The sequence below is a fragment of the Balearica regulorum genome, chromosome 6 (genome assembly GCF_011004875.1).
Source record: "Balearica regulorum gibbericeps isolate bBalReg1 chromosome 6, bBalReg1.pri, whole genome shotgun sequence".
Lineage (NCBI taxonomy): Eukaryota > Metazoa > Chordata > Aves > Gruiformes > Gruidae > Balearica > Balearica regulorum.
This window is the reverse complement of record NC_046189.1, coordinates 26,809,359-26,827,618: the sequence shown is the minus strand read 5'-3', so window position 1 is coordinate 26,827,618 and position 18,260 is coordinate 26,809,359. Positions and strand designations below refer to the sequence as shown.

The following is an 18,260-nucleotide window of genomic DNA, read 5'->3' as shown; positions in this document are numbered from 1 at the left end:
TTTACAGTATTTTTCCCCAGAACAGAGAAATAGAGAAATGCGGACAGAAACTGACAGGTAAGAAAAGATGTATGCACGCTCTAACTGACAATCTAACAAGCAGTGCTTGAGACACACTGATTTGCAAATAATCTCAGTTTCATTTAAGAACACTTTTCTATTTATTTTCAGCACAGCTAGCACCAACTCTGAGCTCCGAAACCACGCCGTACTGCTAACTCCTTGTGACATGGGCAAAGAGTTGATCTGCTGATGTCTTTTCCTGCTACTCCCCATCACTTGCTTTCAACTTGGATCCATACCAAGCACTGTGAAACATTCGTGAGAGTGGAGCTCATCTTAGTTTCTTTCTCTTGCAGAACATTGTCAGCGATCCAGGAAAGCAGACAAAATTCTGCAAACACTGAGCATTAACCAAAACAGAAGAAAATGCTCCAGCATCTATCTTTCTTTCTTTCTTACTTTCTCCCCAGAGCTTTACCATTCAATCCAGGGTCTCAGAATTAGCTGACACAAAGGTGCGGGACACTCACTCAGTGAAACCTTTGAAAATGCCAAGCAAGCCCCCCAAAAGGCAAGGCCAGTACCAAGCACAGAGTTCAGCCCATCAGCTTTCATGATGTTAAGCCCTCATTTTCAATAAAAGCAGTTGCCTCTGTCAACTGCCAGATCTGAGCAGAACTTGCTCTTCACGCCCTCAAAACAGGAGCCCAGATACCGTGATCACCTGGTCATCAGATCCACTTTTTCATCTGCATCCCTGCTCTCCCTAGAGTAACATGCAAGGATCAGAACAGCTTCACCATAATGAGCTTTACTCCTTCCTATGGTCCTCGGCACATTTTTTAAATGAACGAATCAGCCACAAACAAACATGAGGAGCTTAAGATATAAACAGTTCAGTAGCCTGAAGTATCATGTGTCTTGAGCAATCATAAATTTAAAGTGAAAATCCCTATCAATCTTGTTTTGCATTAGATATTAAATAAAACCTACTTGAGAAGCAAGATTAGCAAGAAACCATTTTGGTTGTTCTATTTTTTTTTTTTTTAAATCAAAACAGGATTAAAACATCTTTTGGATACTCTCTGTCATTTTATCTGGGTAAATAAGCTTAGAGCGCCTAACAGTCAATTTATAATGAAGGCTTTTGTTCTTGGTACTGTGATGCAGCCCTGCAAATTTGCCCACAGCTGCAGCAGTTTCAGATGTTTTTGACAGGTAAATAAATCACTGTTTATATCTGTCATTGTTATTAATCTGCACAGTAAAGAACTAGCAATTATATTTTGCTTCCAAGTGGATAAATTTTCATTATTATCTTGGCAGGGGTGGTATAGAATAATGTGCTTCTATGACTTTTACAGTTGTGAGGGTCCAAAACATGAAGGGTCCTCACTCAGTTGTTGAGTTGGAAAACGAATGGGAAATAAAGGCTAAACCGGTAATAACCACCGTAATAAAAAAGAACAAGGAATTTGGGATTTAGCCCTGTTTGAGTTTTATTGATGTAAGAGCCAAATAAACCAAACTGCAGGTCTTGACATCAGCTGCACTGATTCAGCTCTCGGTTATTCTGAACCATATTTCTAGGAAGCTGTATCAGGATCTGGCCATGCTTTAAAACCCCACAATTTGGGCTTCCATAATGAATTGTGCTTCCCAGCTGCTGCAGGGCAAAGGGTTTCAGACACTTCTCAAGACATGCTGGTGAAAAAAAAATTATTTGCGGAATAAGGTACTGCTCGAGGACAAGTGGCAGAATCCAGCTGTAAGTGTCTTATTATATTGGTCAGAAACTGTGAGAAGCAAAAAAGAGAAATCCTGGTGAAGCTCTGTTAGATGCAAGTCACGTCTGCTCAGCTTCTCACTCAGGTAGGCTGGCAGATGGTCAGCAAATAGTCTCACTTTTACAATGCAACCTACACAGGTTTTCAGTGTGAAAATTAGCATCCAATTATTTTCAAGCATTAATGTTCTCCAAGGAAGCGAGTTACCCCTATTTTAATTCTGCTTAGGCTCTATTTGCTCAGACACGTAAGCCAATCTTGCAGGCGCTACGTCTCGTGTACACAGGCAGAACGGCAAGCCAGGGAAGAGTACTAGAAATGTGGAATAATGCAAATTCCCAGGCAGGGAGTTGCATGGCTTCCAACTTTTAGAAGAGAAGGGAAGGAGACAGTCAAGTGAAGAAGGCATACAGCATCTCCAAAAAGAAGGATTTCACCCACCCCCATCTAAAAGCACATGGTGAAAATTGTGTCTCACAGCTATAAGTCAGCTGGAGAAACCACTAGAGAAGGCTACAGTCCATTGAGCACCAAGCTCTGATCTATGGGCCCCTGGGTACGACACATGCAGCAGGGCTGTGGATATTCAGATGAGTTGGTGGCAGGCTCTGCTTCTCCCAAAGAATGGCAGCCTATTCCCCACCTCCCTGTCCCCATCGCCACCATCCTCAGACAGAGACAAGGGAAGGCACGATCACTGCATTACAGACGTGGGCACTATCCTTGGGACAGGCAGGATGTGTGCCAAAGCATTGCCACTCTCAGATGAGCAGTGCACATGCAGGGGAAAGAAGACATGGGGCAGAACCTGTTTTGCTCAAGATTTCAGTGTATCACCTTACATGCCAGGATCTGTGCCTAAAATGGAAATATGTATCAGCCAAGTCAAACTTTGCAAACCTTCCTTGTGCAAGGATCCCCTATTATCACAGGTAACAGGACTATCCTGAGTAATAAAGGTAATCTGCGTATCTGGGCTTGATCCCACAAGCAGAGGTCTGCAGCCTGCCTCGCCGCCTGCAGCTGTGTCACTTTAAATACAAATGTTGCTGTGTATATTACCGTAAGGAAGTTGTCAGCCTGAAAATACATGCTTTTAATTGTCATTAAATAGGGAGAATAATGCCCCAGGGTGGCACCTTATGTTCTAGTGAGGTTGAATTTGTTTCATTCTCCTGTGTAGTGGAGAGAAACTTCACTGGCCTAACCTCAGTCTGTACCAAGGAGCATCTCAAGGCTGGAACTTCAGCAGGTACAATTGCAACCAGCGTTTTTCCTCCTCCAGCTAGTGCAACTGGGAGCATGAGAGCAATGGCAAACCTGCAGAGCTCCTACTAGCCATCCCCTGGGAACCACTGACGAGCTGGGGCTGCCTCCTGCCACGTGTTTATACAGACTGAAGTTGTATTTTTAAAAGCAAACAGCACATTAAGCACGTCCTTTGCATCGCTTCAGGGATCATCGCAACTGGGTACCTATGAGGTGACAAAAAGCCCCCCCACGCTGAGATGCGCTCCGCTCCATGAAGGAGTCCGTGAGTCCCTGCCATGCCACAGCTGCATGGCTCTGAGGCCAGGCGTGGGTGCCCAGGGCAAGGCTGGCAGGCAGCAAAGAGGGACAGAGCAGACCTCCGCCCCACATTTCCCTGGGAAACACCGCCAAGGCACAAAATCCTGGAGCCCAGGGCTTCGGCGGAGGGCAGAGCCCCTCTGGGTTTGGGGTCCTGTTCCAGGCAGCAGGCAGACCCCTGCGAGCAGCAGGCCCCAGTTCCTGCGGGCAGGACCACCGCTGCCATCAGGCTAGCCGGTCTCCCACCACAGCCCATCGTTGTCCTCCCGCCCCAGCGCCCGCGGCGGTCTCACCTGCTCGGGCCCCTGGAAGCAGATCCTGCAGAGCGGGGTGCGGATGCCGCTGTCGACGCTGCTGCCCAGCGAGTAGCGGTCCTCGGCCTTGCCCTTGCCGAAGTCATCCGAGGAGGTGCTGCTGGGCAGGGAGGCGGGCGGCTCCCCGGCGGGGCTGCCCCACTCCTCGGCGCCCGGGCTGCCCGCGCCGCCGCCGCCGCCGCCCGCCGCCGCCCGCCAGCCGGGCCCGCGTCCCCCGGGCGGTGCGGCCCCCGCCGGGCCGCCCGCCGCCGCCTCTGCGCCGCCGGGCATGGGGAGCGGCGGCGGCGGGGAGGGCGGCGGCGGCGCGGGGGGTCTCCGCAGCAGGAAGACCTTCAGGTCATTGAAGAGCATGCGGCAGCGGCACTTGAGGAGGCCTTGGTTTCGCAACATCTGTCTCGGACGGAGGAGCCCGCAGCAGCAGTAGCAGAAAATGACCGCGCCGGGTGGTATTAACATGTGCCTTTCCTTGGCAGGCGGGGACGGGGTGGGAAAGAAAAGGGCAGAGGCCGGGCGCCCCGCGGCCGGGGGGGGCTCCGCTGCGGCCTCAGTGCCTGGGTGGGGGGGCTGCGCTGGCCGGCGGGGAAAGGACAAAAGCAGAGCCGGAGGGCGAGGGGGTGAAATCCCCGGCAGCCCGCTGAAATCCGGCGAGGATGACAATTTTTTTTTTTAAAAAAAAAGCACAAAAAAAAACCCCGACTCTGCGCTTCAGGGGGATTCTTACACCACCCCACCCCACCCCCCCCTCCACAAGTTTGTTTAGAAATCAGCGGGAGGAGGAAATAAATCTCCCACGCCCGAGGGTCCGGGGGCGCGGGCGGCGGGCTCGGGAGAAAGCCCCCGATCGGCTCTCGCAACTCCTAAGCCTGTAAAAAAGAAGGGTCCGCGTCTCCGGTGGGTGTGGGGAGGAGGGAGAATATGGTTCTCTCGACAGTATTTGGCATCTCAAGTAATTTTCCTGTTTCTTCTATTTTTTAATAATTTTTTTTTCAATTAAAAAATAAAACCCGATCACACGAGACCCGGTGTGCACCCAGACAAAATAGCAGCCGGTCTGGCTATCAAAATGCAAAATTGGTAGCTGATTATCAAAATTGCCTCTTTGACAAAAAAGACCTTCACATTGTTTGTGGGAAAACACCCTACGTTTCCAACACTGTACTCCCAGGTGGCTTCAGATTTTACCGTTGCCTTTAAAAGATTTCATTGTAAATATTAAAAGTCCTGAAAGAAATATTTAGCATTCAATGAGCTTAATCCCAGATGTACTGAGATAAATATATTTATATATATAATATATATATAATATATCATATATATTTTTATATATATTTATATATTCTGACCTTCTCTATTCCAGCAGCTGTCTGGACCACACCAAAAAAATCAGAGCAAAATTGGTGAGGGAAGGCGACTGTATTATTCCCTAAGCGGTTACCATCCTGGACCAAAAAAAAAACCCCGTCGAAATCGGATCTATTCTTCGCATGTAATTGACCGGGGAAACGTGGATCTTACATGGTCACGTTTCCTTTCCTCCTTTCACAAAACAGGAACGTCATCAAACGCATTGGCAGCTTGTACAGACCATTGTGGATGGCAAGGCGGCCAGGGCTCTATCAGCAATTGCAGGGACCTCCTTTTGATGCATTGGACGAGGCTCCTTCTTTCTCTCCACCACCGTCCCCACCTTCATTTTCCTCCCCTTCTGTCCTCCTCCTCCTCTGACTGTTGTTCTCTCTCACAGGCATTGACATTCAACCATCGCAAGTCTGTCGCACTCTTGCTGGCAGAAAAAAAAAAAAAAATCGGAGCAGATAATTCTCTTCTTCCTCCTAAAAGGCTCGGATGGAGCACAATGCGCCAGACACACGGGGCAGCATGCCTTATTTTTCGTGCGGCTCCTACCGCTTTGGCAACATCGAGCTGGTGTGTGCGTGTGTGCCTTTCTCCCTCAGCAGCAGCCTCCTCTCCGCTCTCCCATCCGGCTTGCCGTGATGATGTTGCTGTTGCTATCTCCCTTGGATGCAATGGGGAAGGCAGATTGTTTGCAGTGCAAGCGGGGATTTGCAGAAAGGGAGGGGTGTAACGTGGCCGCGCTCTCCTCCCTCCTCCAGCTTTAAAAAAAAAAAAAAAAAAAGGAAATAAAAAAAATAAGAAGAAGCAAAAAGGCGGGGGGGGGGGGGGGAGGAATCAAAGGGAGAAATGGGGCCCTTCCCAACCTTTGAGGCCCCGGGCTGCCGGCTGCCTGCAAGAGCCCACGCCGGGGAGGAAGGGAGGAGGGGCGGGGGAAGGGGCTGGGCGGCCGCTGCGGCTTCAGCACCACGAGCCGCGGACAGCTCCGCCGGGCACGGGCGGGGCGCGGCGCCTCCGCGCTGCTCCGCGCTGCTCCGCGCCCCCGGCCCCTCGCCCCCCGCCGCCGGGCAGCCCCCGGGGCGCCCCGCAGCCGGCGCTGCCGAGCGCGGGCACTGCAGGAAGCGGCCCCGCCGCCTCAGAGGAGCCGGAAGGCGACGAAACCTCTGCGCTCCGGCGTGTTTTCAGGCTGGTTTTCACCTCCCAACGGCCGTTGCGGGGACCTATTGAAATAAGGAAACTTTCAGGGGCAGGTGGCAGCGATCGAGTGTTTGGTGAAATCTCGGGCAATGGTGCCCGCTTTACAGGTTCCCAGCAGGAAGCCGAAATCCCACTAACAAACTTTTCCCTAGCAGATTAATTAGTTGCAGAGGATTTCATGGTTTAATAGCTATGATAATCAATATTTTTTCATTTCACTCCAGCAGTGTTTGCTCGCTGATAGATTTGTTTTGTTTCAATAGCATATCTTTCAGTAGAAATATAGGTTCCTTGTAGCCCAATGAAGGGTAAATATGACTGAACACTGTCACTTAATTAGAGATTTGCTGAAAGTAACCAACGGCAGCCAAAGCTGATAGTTTTTACTCTCTTCGGCCTATCTGAAAATTTCAAGTAGCAGCTGCTGGAGTCCATTAGCTTTTCTCTGCAAACATCAGCAGAGGTGGCTTTGTCCACATCGTCCTGCTATGTGTGTTCATGCAGCCCCATCCAGCCTCCGAATACAAGGGGAAAGTTAGCTCTCCACTGGGACTTTGTCTTTGCCATCCCAGCTGGAACAGCTGACAAAGGTGAGGGTTTGACGTGGACCAAAAGTGTGAATGATACAGATGAGCTGAAGGCTTCTAGTCTATGCAATCTGGCTAACGTCAGTGCAATGTCTCAGCTCAGGGACCAGTGAACACCCACCAGATGGGACACACCTTTTTGTGGCATAGAACCGGGCCTGTGTCTGACATCATGTCAATGCCACTGAAATTTCAGGGTCCTTAATTTGGTTTCTCCATCGGGTTTCCTCAAACTCCTGCTTCAGTAGGATATAGCATGCACCAGTGCCCAGGCTGAATTCTCCAGCTGGTTTTGTGCATTAGGTCTTCACTGGCAGTGACCCAGGAGTTGCAGCTGGTAGACAATCTGATGTCACTCAAAACGGGCAACGATTTGAAATTGTCTCCCTTAGAATAAGACATGACATGCATAAACCACTGTGCCATGATCAGCAGAGGAATCTATGTTGTTACCTAATTAAAAAGGGAGCAAAACTGATTATTCACTACAGGAAAATGAAACCAGCACATGCAATTAATTTCCAGCAAATAAATTACACATCGGGATGCTCTAAAGCTAAAACATTCATCACTGTAGCCTGCCATTTCTCAGAAAAGCTGGGCGGATTTACCAGTGTGGCTCTCTACAACATATTTAAGGCTTCTCAGAATTTCACATGTGTCTAATGGGGTCATTAGAGAAATAATAATGGAAAGAGCATTTTAGGGACTTCCTGAGCATGAGACAGGCTGGCTAGAGGTTGAATCTCTGTGCCCATGCTCCAGGATGACTTTCCACCCCCCTACTTTTTATTGCCCTCATCTTCTTGTCTTGATGTCGCCAACATTTTTAGAGTAGTTCCATCAATAACAGAATTGGAGAAAAATATATTGTTGTCATCCTTTGCTTGTGTAAAGCATCTTTCATCCTTCCCTCCTGCTCAAGCCTGGTTTTACAGAAAGGATATGCTCAGGGTAGAGGAGATCTTTGTATTATACTCTGGGTTTTAATGTATGGGCTGTGTGCCCAGAGAGTTGAATGGCTGATAAATGTGACAAAATAAATAAAAAAAATAATAAATCGGAGGTGCTCCATATGCTTCCCAGAGGTGAGTGGGTACTATTATTCGTCTTTTAGTAAATGGGACAGTGGCCAATGTTTTCACATTTGGATGCTGCATTCAGGTCGCTTGGTATGGATCAAGGCGCCTTCCTTAAAATGCTCGCACCACAAAGAGCTGGCCCAAGACACGTTGGTGAGATCCCAGTGAAAGCAGGGGCTGTCAGAAGGCCACTACAGCCTTCCTGGCTTTGCTCCACAGGAAGCAACGTGCAGCAAATGATGGGCAACACCTTCTTCTTTTGCAGAAGGGCCTATCTCTGGGAATTTTGATGCTGCGTCACTTAAGCCTACTAATAGTTATGAGGTTAACCTAGGGAGGAAACATACGGGATGCATCAGCTCTGGCACACACTATCCCTGCCCTCCTCAGGTACAGAAAGAGGGGGGAAAAACTATGGATCCATCAGCTAAGAGTGGAGAACTGGTTCCTCTTGATTGGTTACATATGAGCTACTGACTGGGAAATCAGACGGGGAGATACCCAGGCATCTCAGCACAGCCCTGCATGTCTGTTATAGATCCTGCATCAGGATGGATTCAGGTGTCAGGCTGCAGGTCGGTCTGACAGCAGATATTCTAAATCTGGTCTAGGGCAGAGTATGGGTCCATTGGCCCTTAGCTACCACCTCAACAAGGAGGAAAAAAGTGTTGATGCTTATGTGCCTCCTCTTCACCTCTCTGTACAAGCCATTGCTCGGTGCAGAGGGGGTGGAGGAAGGAAGAAAGGGTGGCTAGAGCTGCAGCGATACTTGATCTGTCTATGTGGCAGTCTGATATAAAATATTAGAAATTTTTTTTTTTTTTAGATGTTGTTAGGTCAGAGATTTAAAAAATGGAAGAGAGACTGAGAGGGCAAATGCAAGCAGGGAAGCTCTGCGTGGACTGCAGCTGAACAGCTTGAACACAGCATACCAGTCATTGTGCACGAGTATGTAGAGATAGACAATATAAATGCTGATGTGGACAGCCAGGATCAGAGAGCCAGAAAGCTGCAGAGAAACATCCCTTTGTGTTTTCCATCTCTCAGGAAGTAAACAGTTACCTAAACCCATTTTCATGCCCACCTACTCGGTCAATAGCTGCACTGCGCCTCCTGCTCCACTTACAGCTCCTTAATGGTGCAGAGGAGCTTTGATTGCTGTGGCGTGGGCCCCATCCCTCTGGCAAACCATTACTTAAATCCAATCCATCGAAGGTTCCTACTGCTCTCTCAGTGATGGGGAGCTGCTCATCAGCTGAGTACCCTCTGATTGCTTGTCACAGTCAGACTTCCCAGTTCTTTTTCCCAGATGGAGATATTAAATAAATCTCAAGTGATGTAATTACCATAACTCAGTTGACGAAGCTTGTGGGCAGACACAGCCAGGGGCTGGAGGGAGCTCTGTCACATTTTCTTTGGTCTTTCTTTCTTTCTGGGCAGTTGCAAATGTGCCAATGCAAACGATGCGGCTGCTGGGAAACCGGGCTCAGCAGGTAGGGGTCATGCATCCTCCAAGCACGTAAAAATAATCCATGTATTGATTGGAATTATCTTCTCAAAGGAGATCAGAAAGAATTTCTGCATTGCTGTGCCTTGGTATATCTGCTGCCTTGGGCTGGAGCAAAAGGCATGGTACTCTGCACACAGGGAGTCCCTGTGCTATTGCTTCCTCTCCAAGCAGGGACTGAACTTCCACTTGCTCTCTTCCTGCGAGGATCACAGTCTGCCTCTGAGTTGATAACAGAGAAAATGTTTATATTTCCATGGCAGCTTGCTCTCTGCTAAGGCAAGAGAAGGAATTGTTCTTTTTTGAAAAATCAGGCATGTCCCATAACAGCAGCCCAAGCAGAGGAGTACAACTGCACATCTTTTTCCTGGGGTTTAGGAAGAAATCCAGGTCTTTGTTTTATTGAGCTTTCTCTACAAGCAGTCTTGAGGCCAGTCAACGTGCAGGAGTATGTGAGAGAGATGATACAATTGCTGATGAGGACAGCCCCCACCTTTCCTCCTTTAGGATTTGGATTTCAAATCCAAACTTGCAAAGCCACAGCACTTCTCTTCAGGACTAGACAACCCCAAACATAGAGCTTTCCTGGTAACAAGTCCTACACTAACTCCTACAAAAGGAATTCCTTGTCCCCTTCGGTGACTAGTCAGAACTGTGACTTGAATACAGCAGCTGCAATAGATAGTGCATTTCAGGATATCTTCAGAAGGCATTTAGCCAAACGCTGAGTGGTTTTAACTATCCAGGAATGTAGTAATTGTCAGGAAATCCCAAACCTAAAAGGACCTGGAATTTAGACAGTAAAAAAAAAAAAAAAAAAGACAAAGTTTATAATCACAGGTCCCTTGGATATTTCCACTACTCTCCTGAGTCAAGTCAAATTTGTTTCAAGTCTCTAATTGCATTCTCAGATGTATGTTATTTTAGCGACATGCAGCAGTCCTAGAACTAGCTCTCACTTGTCTGACACGGGATTTAGATAGAAAACAATGTTGTTAAACAAACCCATTAGGGGCTGATCTTGAGATGCGCTGTGCTCTCCAAATCAAGGTGAACTGAGAGGATCTAGCATGTCATCAGGCATTTGCTTAGCCACCAGGATTCATGATCAGGCACAGTAACACTGAGGATATTCCCCTCAGGACCATCAGGATTATACTGTGGCACAACACTGCCATACTCAGCTTAAGAAAACAGGGGCAACTTTGTATGGGAAGACTGAATGTCTGTCCTCAGGAGGACCCATTTGTGGTACAAAGGGGTCGTGTGTGGTGACACCATGACAGGATGTCCAGGAGATGAGTCCTGTGAATCCTGTGCTGAGCTGAGATTCCTCTTGAGCTACAACTCTGCTTCAGTATAATAAACATCTTAAAAGTTTGAGACTGTTTCCCAAAATTCTTACAAATCCGTATCTTAGGATTTAACATCTTAGGCTGCCCAGATAACTTCCTCAGCTACAGCAGCTTGTTTCTGGATCAGCAGGCAAATATACACATGCTGCATAAATACAATGCAGGCAGTGAAGTTACTTACAAGCCAGATAATCTTCTTAGTTTCATCAGTAGTAGTTGAGTTTCCATGTTGGCGGAGACCAACATCCAGACATGAGGAGAAGACCATTTTAGGAGTCTCCTAAGTGACCCTCATTGCATATAGTGGGTCTTGAGAAAGGAGGGGACACAGGAGATCAGAGAACGGCATACAGTGAAGAACATTGTAAGAGGACATCCTAGTTTGTCCCTGTGCTGAAGAAGCACCCATCACATGCACCAGCTCCACAGCATTTTCACAGCAGGACCAGTCAGTAGGTTTCCAGATCTGCCCGGAAATGTCAGGTACAAAACACTGGGCTAACCCACAGCCAGTTAAGATACTGTGTTGCCTCTCTCTCTCTCCCTGAATATACTCCAACACATACAGGAAAGCTCACAACTGTCACTAATAAGTGCGCAAAGATTTCATTGGCAGGTATCGCTCTCCTTGGCGGCTTCTCCTCCACCTTTGCACAAAGGACAAGTGCAGTGTCTGTCAATGAAAGAACTGAGGGGTCCATCAGGAAGAGATAAGAGGATAAGCATGGATTTAAAGGCAGGGCTGTCAGAGATGGAGTGCTGCTGGGGATGAAAGCAGAGAGAAATGGAAGAGCAGTGAGTGGGAAAAGCTAATGGACTTACACCAGTGGAAACAGGAGTTGATTTTTGACCATTGCACTTCTAAGGAGGGTCCCCCAATAGTACATCAGAATGGAAACCTTGTTCTGAAATGGAGGTCTTGGCCTTGCATGTGGCCCAGGCACAGCCTTTGAAAGGGAGCTTGAGCATCGTATTGACACACTCTCCCAGGGCCTCAGGAGCACGTGAAGCGAGAGACTGATACGTCCAGGTGATGGCCTAGATCTACTGCTTCCTAATGGACTTTATGTTAATTAAAGAGAGATTTCAAAACCATATACATTTTCTTGCCAAGATAATTAATTGATTTAGAAGTTTATGTAATTAAAGGGGTTTGTAATTACATTTTATGGCAGGGAGAGCATTTTAGGGATGGATGCTGCCAGGTGCTGAACACTTCCACAAAGGTGCTGAGCTCCTGGGTTTCCCACTGGGCTGAACCCTTGCTGCTGATGAGCTGGAAATCCCCTCTGGTCTGTGGGGTCATGCAGCTTTTAATGACTTGGTCCCACTAGAATGAAGTATTCAGTCCTACAGCACTTGCTTCTGAGCCAGTGTCTGCAGGTGGGCAGCGATTCCCTGCTTTTGAAGGGGCTTTTCCTTCCTAACAGGCTTTAGCTCTCTCTGATGATAGGTTTTTAACCCTCAGGTCAGATGCAGGTGACTGTGGTGATGGGCTGACTCCAAAACAGCCCTTTCCATTTTAAGATTAGTGTGGTTTCTCTGGATCTTCCTCCCAGACAAACACTTGCTCTCATTCAAGAAGAGGGGGAAAACACAAGCCGTCAACCCCAGGAAACACTTCCCTTCCTGTGTCCCCCCCAAACTCACATCCCTGCCTTCCTGACCTGCTCTGTAAGGGCATGTATAAACTCCTGGCCCTGAAAGCACTTAAGCTAGGTGGGAAGAGCTACAAGCCCTTTGATTTGTGTAGGGAAACTGAGGCACAGGCAGGAGAATTCCCTCATTAAGTCAGCAGCAAAGTGCTACGTGGGGACCTATTTTACCTCATAGCAAGACTCTCTGCTGACAGCAATTTACACATCCCTGTGTGATGTGCAAATAAGCACACACACAATATATATCTGTTTTTTTTCCGTCTCTTTATGACTGAATAATCACACAATCTTTGTTCCATGGAAGTATGACTGCTGCTATTTATTGGCCCCTGGAAACGGGATGACAACAGCCCATGGCTCCTCCACAGCAACTCACAAAGGTCTCCCAAGCAGAGAATTACGTCCGTCGGAGGCAATAAACAGCAGGAACGATAGAGTGACTAAGCACCAAAAATTCTGCATTTGTGTAGAAACTAGCAGTGAGCAGGAGGAAAGGATGCCCTGGAGGATAGATAGTGCCTTAGGAAAAAAGTTTCCAGCATGTTCTAAAAAGGAAGATTGCCACGCATAAGACTCAGAACAAATTTGAACGTCACCCCACCTTTGAATCTGCCTGTGGTCCTGGGTAAGGCTCCCATGCCAGGCATGGAAGCCAGGAGAACTGGAAGCATGGTGCCCCAGATCGTCCCCACCTACCCCTGGAGGAGCAGGGATGGGCACTCAAGCTTGCTGTGGCCCTACCGAAGGAGCTAGTGGCCATGCTTCCCTTGTTCCCAACCATCTCCCTACCCCAGCACAGTGGCCATGTGGGGGTCTCTGCCCAGGGTCCCTGCACAGGAGGATGCAAGGGTCAAGGTGGGCTTAGCCCAGTGCAGAACCAGCTTTTTTCACCTGCAGGGCATGGTGTTGTGGTACCCATGGTAACTCTGGGAATGTGCCTGGGTCTGATGAGACCCAGAGGAGGATCACAAGCTGGCACGACTGCAGGAATGACTAGGCTTATGTATATTATGACGATGAGGAGCTGCTGATGACATATGCAAAATGAAGCCCATGGCTGGAGTCCTGGTCATCCATGCAAAAGGAAGAGCAGGCAGACCAACAATCTCTTCCTTGGGATGCTGCTTTTTCAGTTACATGGTGGCACTACACAGAGGGGAAGAGTTTCCTCTGGACACACCAGCATACTGGAAAATTGGAAAATCACAGGAGAATTGGCCCAGAGTAGCCTGAGACACATCCTCCTCCTGCCCTCCCTGATGTGGTTTGGGTGTGTGATATCAGGAGAGCTTGCAGAGGGAGATGGTATCTCTTATATCTGAAGCCATCATGTGTTGGGACTCTGCTGCTGAGCTCACCCCTGTCCAGCTCTGATGCCCTTTGGGGAGCCCTCATTTAGGCCGATAAGGATGAAAAGCATGAGGGATCTCAGCACAGGAAACTGCCCAGCCGGTCTCTTTTCTCTGAGGCAGGGCTGCTCCAGCAATGCCCTTGGCAATATGTGCTCCCATGAAATTGCTGTCCTGACAAAATCCTGATGAAGACAGAAAAAAAATTTAATCTTTTGTTCTCTTCCCTGACCACCCCCTTTGTACATTTTTCTTTTTGATTCATTTTTATGTTCAGTGGTATAAATTTTCCGGGTCAGTGCTAAATCCTTTGGTTGTGTGATCTTTACATACCAGCAGACATATGCAGAGAGATGAGAGGAGACCAAGTGCAAACCAATCCATCCTACTGACACTTTTATTTATCTATGTTCTTTCCCCATCTGCCACTGCTCAACTCCCTGTGTGTGTATGCGTGTGAAAGAGGGATGGGGACAGGGGATGGGATACTAGTAGACCCACTGAAGATCTCTCTGCTTGCAACTGTGGCTCTCCTCTTTCCTTCCTACTACCCTGCTATCCATCCCTCCTCTGGTCATCTCACCTTGCCTCCCAGCCTTTGCTCATGTTCTGCTTTGTGGCAAAAAAGAGACTAATGTATCAAATAAATATAATGCAGGGGTTTTTAGTGCTGATGCAAGATGCCAGGGTGACAGTCAGGAAGCTGGAGCCATCTGCCAGGCCCAGACTCAACACCAGTGGCAAAGCTGCCCTGGTGCCGGGTGCATCAAGGGCTCCCAAATGAAAAGCACCAGCATCTGCAGCTTGAGCTGAGCTCTGTGGCTGAAAGCAGAGACAGATGCCCATCGTCTGTGGATCAGGCAGAGAGGGGGACTCTTAACACACACTGACTATTAATATTTCATGGTCCTGACATCCAGCAGCCACACTGAGAGGAGAGACAGGAATTTGTTCTTCTAGGTTCACATTTAACCATGCCCTTCCCACTGAATGTGCAAGCCAAGGCTAACCACGGCACACAGTGGAGTTCTTTGCTCACTAGGACTGGGTCAAGACTCTGATTTTTTCATTTAGTCTGTATCAGCTGTAACAATTTCTACTCTACTGTGACCCAAGATGGTTCTGAACCATCAACTACAGGCAAAGCAAGGTCCAGTGGCTGTTAAGTCTCTCACCTATTAAATCATTCCAATAATCTCCATCTACGGTATTTAAATTCTCCAGCAATCCTGTTTTTTCTTCTAGGAACTAAGCCTCAAGAACTGATGACCCACCAGGTATTTGCAAAGTGGCTTGCAGTCAAAATGCACTTCTTTTATAGCAGTGGTGTTATCACATACTGAGCTTGTTCCTGGAATGAGCACTGCTTAGGAGTTGTCAATACTTTAATCTGATTTATACAAGCTGCGTTCTCTCTCCCTCTCTCTCTCCCACTTCCCTCAAATAAGCACTAGTAAGTTCTCAACCTGGACAAATCCCAGGCAATGGGATCAGTACCTGGCAATATATCAGCTTTGTTACTGAAATCGGGGATGAAGCAGGGACAACTGACAATGTTTCTCCCATTTGTTTTTAATTCTGCTTGCAAATAGCTTGGTGCCTGTCTGAAGAATGACTGCCCTATAGGAATACACTTAATTTCTTATATTACTGCGCACCAATTTAGTAATTAATGAAAGTCTGGAAAATCTATTAAAAAAGTTGGTTGGATCCACAGGGAAAATTAATACCGCATGGTGTTATGACCATGAATAAAGCCTCACAGCACGTGCAAATTCAGAGGGAACTAGCTGTTCTGCTGTTAAGAGATCAAGTTCAGATGCTGCATCAAATGATTTTCAAGACCTGGTCTTTAACTTGTCTGTGGACTGGAAAATATTTGCAGGGCATATGGGGGTTAGTCTTTGTCCTCCAGGACTCTGTTGTCACTTTACAACCACATGATGTATTAGACATCACTAGACATGAATGTCACTGCTTTTAGCCTCAAATTCTGTCAGCATGATATTGTGCCGTGATGCAGTCACAGTCAGCATCTTGATTTGATTTGTTCATTGCTTCACAATTCACTCCAGGAGGGCTTAGGGTCCAATTCTGCAAACAGCTCTGCAAATGAGAAAAGTCGTTCCCACCACTGCTTATAGACCTGAGCCCTTCACATCCAGCAAGCCGCCGTTCTCAGAGCATGGGGCAGCACCACCCATCCTGGCAAAATTGTATGGAAATGGTGGTCATTTCCAAACTTCACCTGACCTCAGAGGCAATGCCTGATTTCTCTGTGTTACAGTGAATCCAGATGGACAACAGGGAAAGAAACAAGAGACTTGCTGACAACCCAGCTGCTTCTGAGCTTGGATTTTCCAGGTCAATACATGTCAAAATTTTTTCCACTGATGGAGAGAAAAAAAAACCTCACCCTTCCACACTCAGTCTTAAATCTAGCTCCTGCAGGATAATTTTAAAAGGCATTTGTTGCCTGTTGAAAAGACCCACTCCCAACCCATACTTCTGCACTGTCTTTTGATTCAAGGCTGCTCCACAGCAATGAGCACAGCTTAATCACCATCCCTCTAGACAGTGTTAGTGAGGGTCCAAATAGCAAAGGTGGGCTTTGTAGCATGGGCATCTCTTTTCTAGGACCTGGATCAAGAATCATAACTCATTTCACATACACCAGTGAACAGCTGTCAGAGAGCAACAGCCTTCAGGCCTCATCAACCTAAATTAAATGCAGGCCAAGACGTTACTGGCAGAAGACTCCCAATTCCTCAATGATTTCTGAAGCATTTCTGTCCTCAGCAAGAGCAGCATAATCTCAGATTAATACATTAAATCACGAATCCAGAAAATTACTCTATCAGTAAATATATATATTTGTATATGCACAAATATGTATACATGTATAAACTCAATGTGTGTACTGTCTGTGTATGCGTGCACCCTCGCACAACAAGAGCTCCAATCAGACAACTCTTGCACTTTTCCCCTTTCCTAATGCAAGAGCTATGGAGCAACCACTGAATCTGAAAGACGGAAAATGTCAAACAGACCACCAGGAATAACGGTTGTTATGACATATGATCAGCAAGTGAAAGATATTGCCTCAAGATATTGCCCAGGATCAAATTGTGCATTTTATAGAGGACAGCTACATGATAATCCCACGATCCATCACCTAAAATATGGATCTGCTCCTTGGTACAGACAAAAGAAACGATTCAGTGGACAACCATGCTGCATGGGATGCGTAGTTCCTTTACTCTTGTATAATGAAGCTAAATCTCGTTATCTTTTATTGTTGTAACTCTTGTGTTTTGTAATCCTTTTTACTGGACAGAAATATTCCAAACCACACTAGTTTCTCGAGTCCCAGAAGTTACAATTGAGCTTAGGCAAACTTTTGCAACCCTCAGATCATGACATGAGCAAACTTTCTGTGGATCCTTCATGAACCTTTCTCAGGATGAGGCAAGACCTGTCCTCACAATGTTACACAAAACTGATTTCCTAGATCAAATGCAAGTTTGTAATTGAATCTGGACATATTTGACTACATTGCAAACACTAAACCTTCTGCTTGTTGTACAATGTATAATGTCTATGTTTAGTTATAGCCCCTCTGGGGAAAGGACAACTCTTTTTATTCACCTGTGAAGAACCCTGCATGCCAGTGCCACCATAGGAATAAAAAAATATTAATTGCACTACCAGTCCCTTGAGCTATTCATGCCACTTCCTTCTCCCCCCCACCCTATATTAAGCCTTTTAAAGTCAAAAGTGGCTGTAAATCATTCTAAATGCCAGAGGACCATTTTGCTAAAACATTATCCATCCTAACATCATGTCAGATTTCTGAATGAGAATGACTTCTTCATTGGGAACAGGCCTATAATTTATACTGCTTCTTATTTCCTGAAGCACTGGAATTGTGCTGCTCCCTAATGTTATTTTATTAAGATGCGATTTGTCATCATATTGCTGAAAACAAGATAAAATGCGGGCTAATTAAATTCCTTATTTAACTTGATGAGCATCTGCTTTCTGTAGTCACATTCTTTTAAACAGAACCTTTGTAGCTGTTTCTCAGGATCTGGCTATCACAATTTTTACTGTGATCAAAATGAGGAAATACCCCCCCTCCCCCCCAAAAAATAAAGGCGCATGCATTCCCATTGCCTGTGACCCTTGTTATTTATAATGAAAGACGTATAGCACCGCCCAGGCAGACTGCAGCAGCGCCTTGCTAGCACGCTGCCCTGACACTTCAAGAGCACTCCCCGTTGTGGAATAATTGCTATCCCAAGGAGCCCAGTGGAAGTCACTGAGACAAGCTGGTAGCAAAATACTGCAGCTGACAGCAAGTGTTTTCTAGATCAGGCTGCTATACAAAATATAACAAACAAATCACCTTGTGACTCCCCCCTTCTGTAGCAGATGAGACTCCCAACATAAAGGAAAATCATCTCTGTTGAAGGAGGAGGCTTAACAAGCTTAAGCAC

At 46.9% G+C, this 18,260-nt stretch overlaps 1 protein-coding gene across 2 annotated transcripts in view; it reads right to left on the bottom strand.

Annotated features, from left to right (window-relative positions):
* The window catches only part of MARCHF4 (membrane associated ring-CH-type finger 4), a 105,393-nt gene extending 99,492 nt beyond the window's left edge, over window positions 1–5,901 (bottom strand). For both annotated transcript variants that reach the window (XM_075756995.1, XM_075756996.1), the window contains exon 1: window positions 3,653–5,901. In XM_075756995.1, coding sequence (XP_075613110.1) covers window positions 3,653–4,129 — 477 coding nt within the window. In that variant the 5' untranslated portion in view covers window positions 4,130–5,901. The remainder of the gene's footprint in view (window positions 1–3,652) is intronic.
* Between the last annotated feature and the right edge of the window lie 12,359 nt (window positions 5,902–18,260).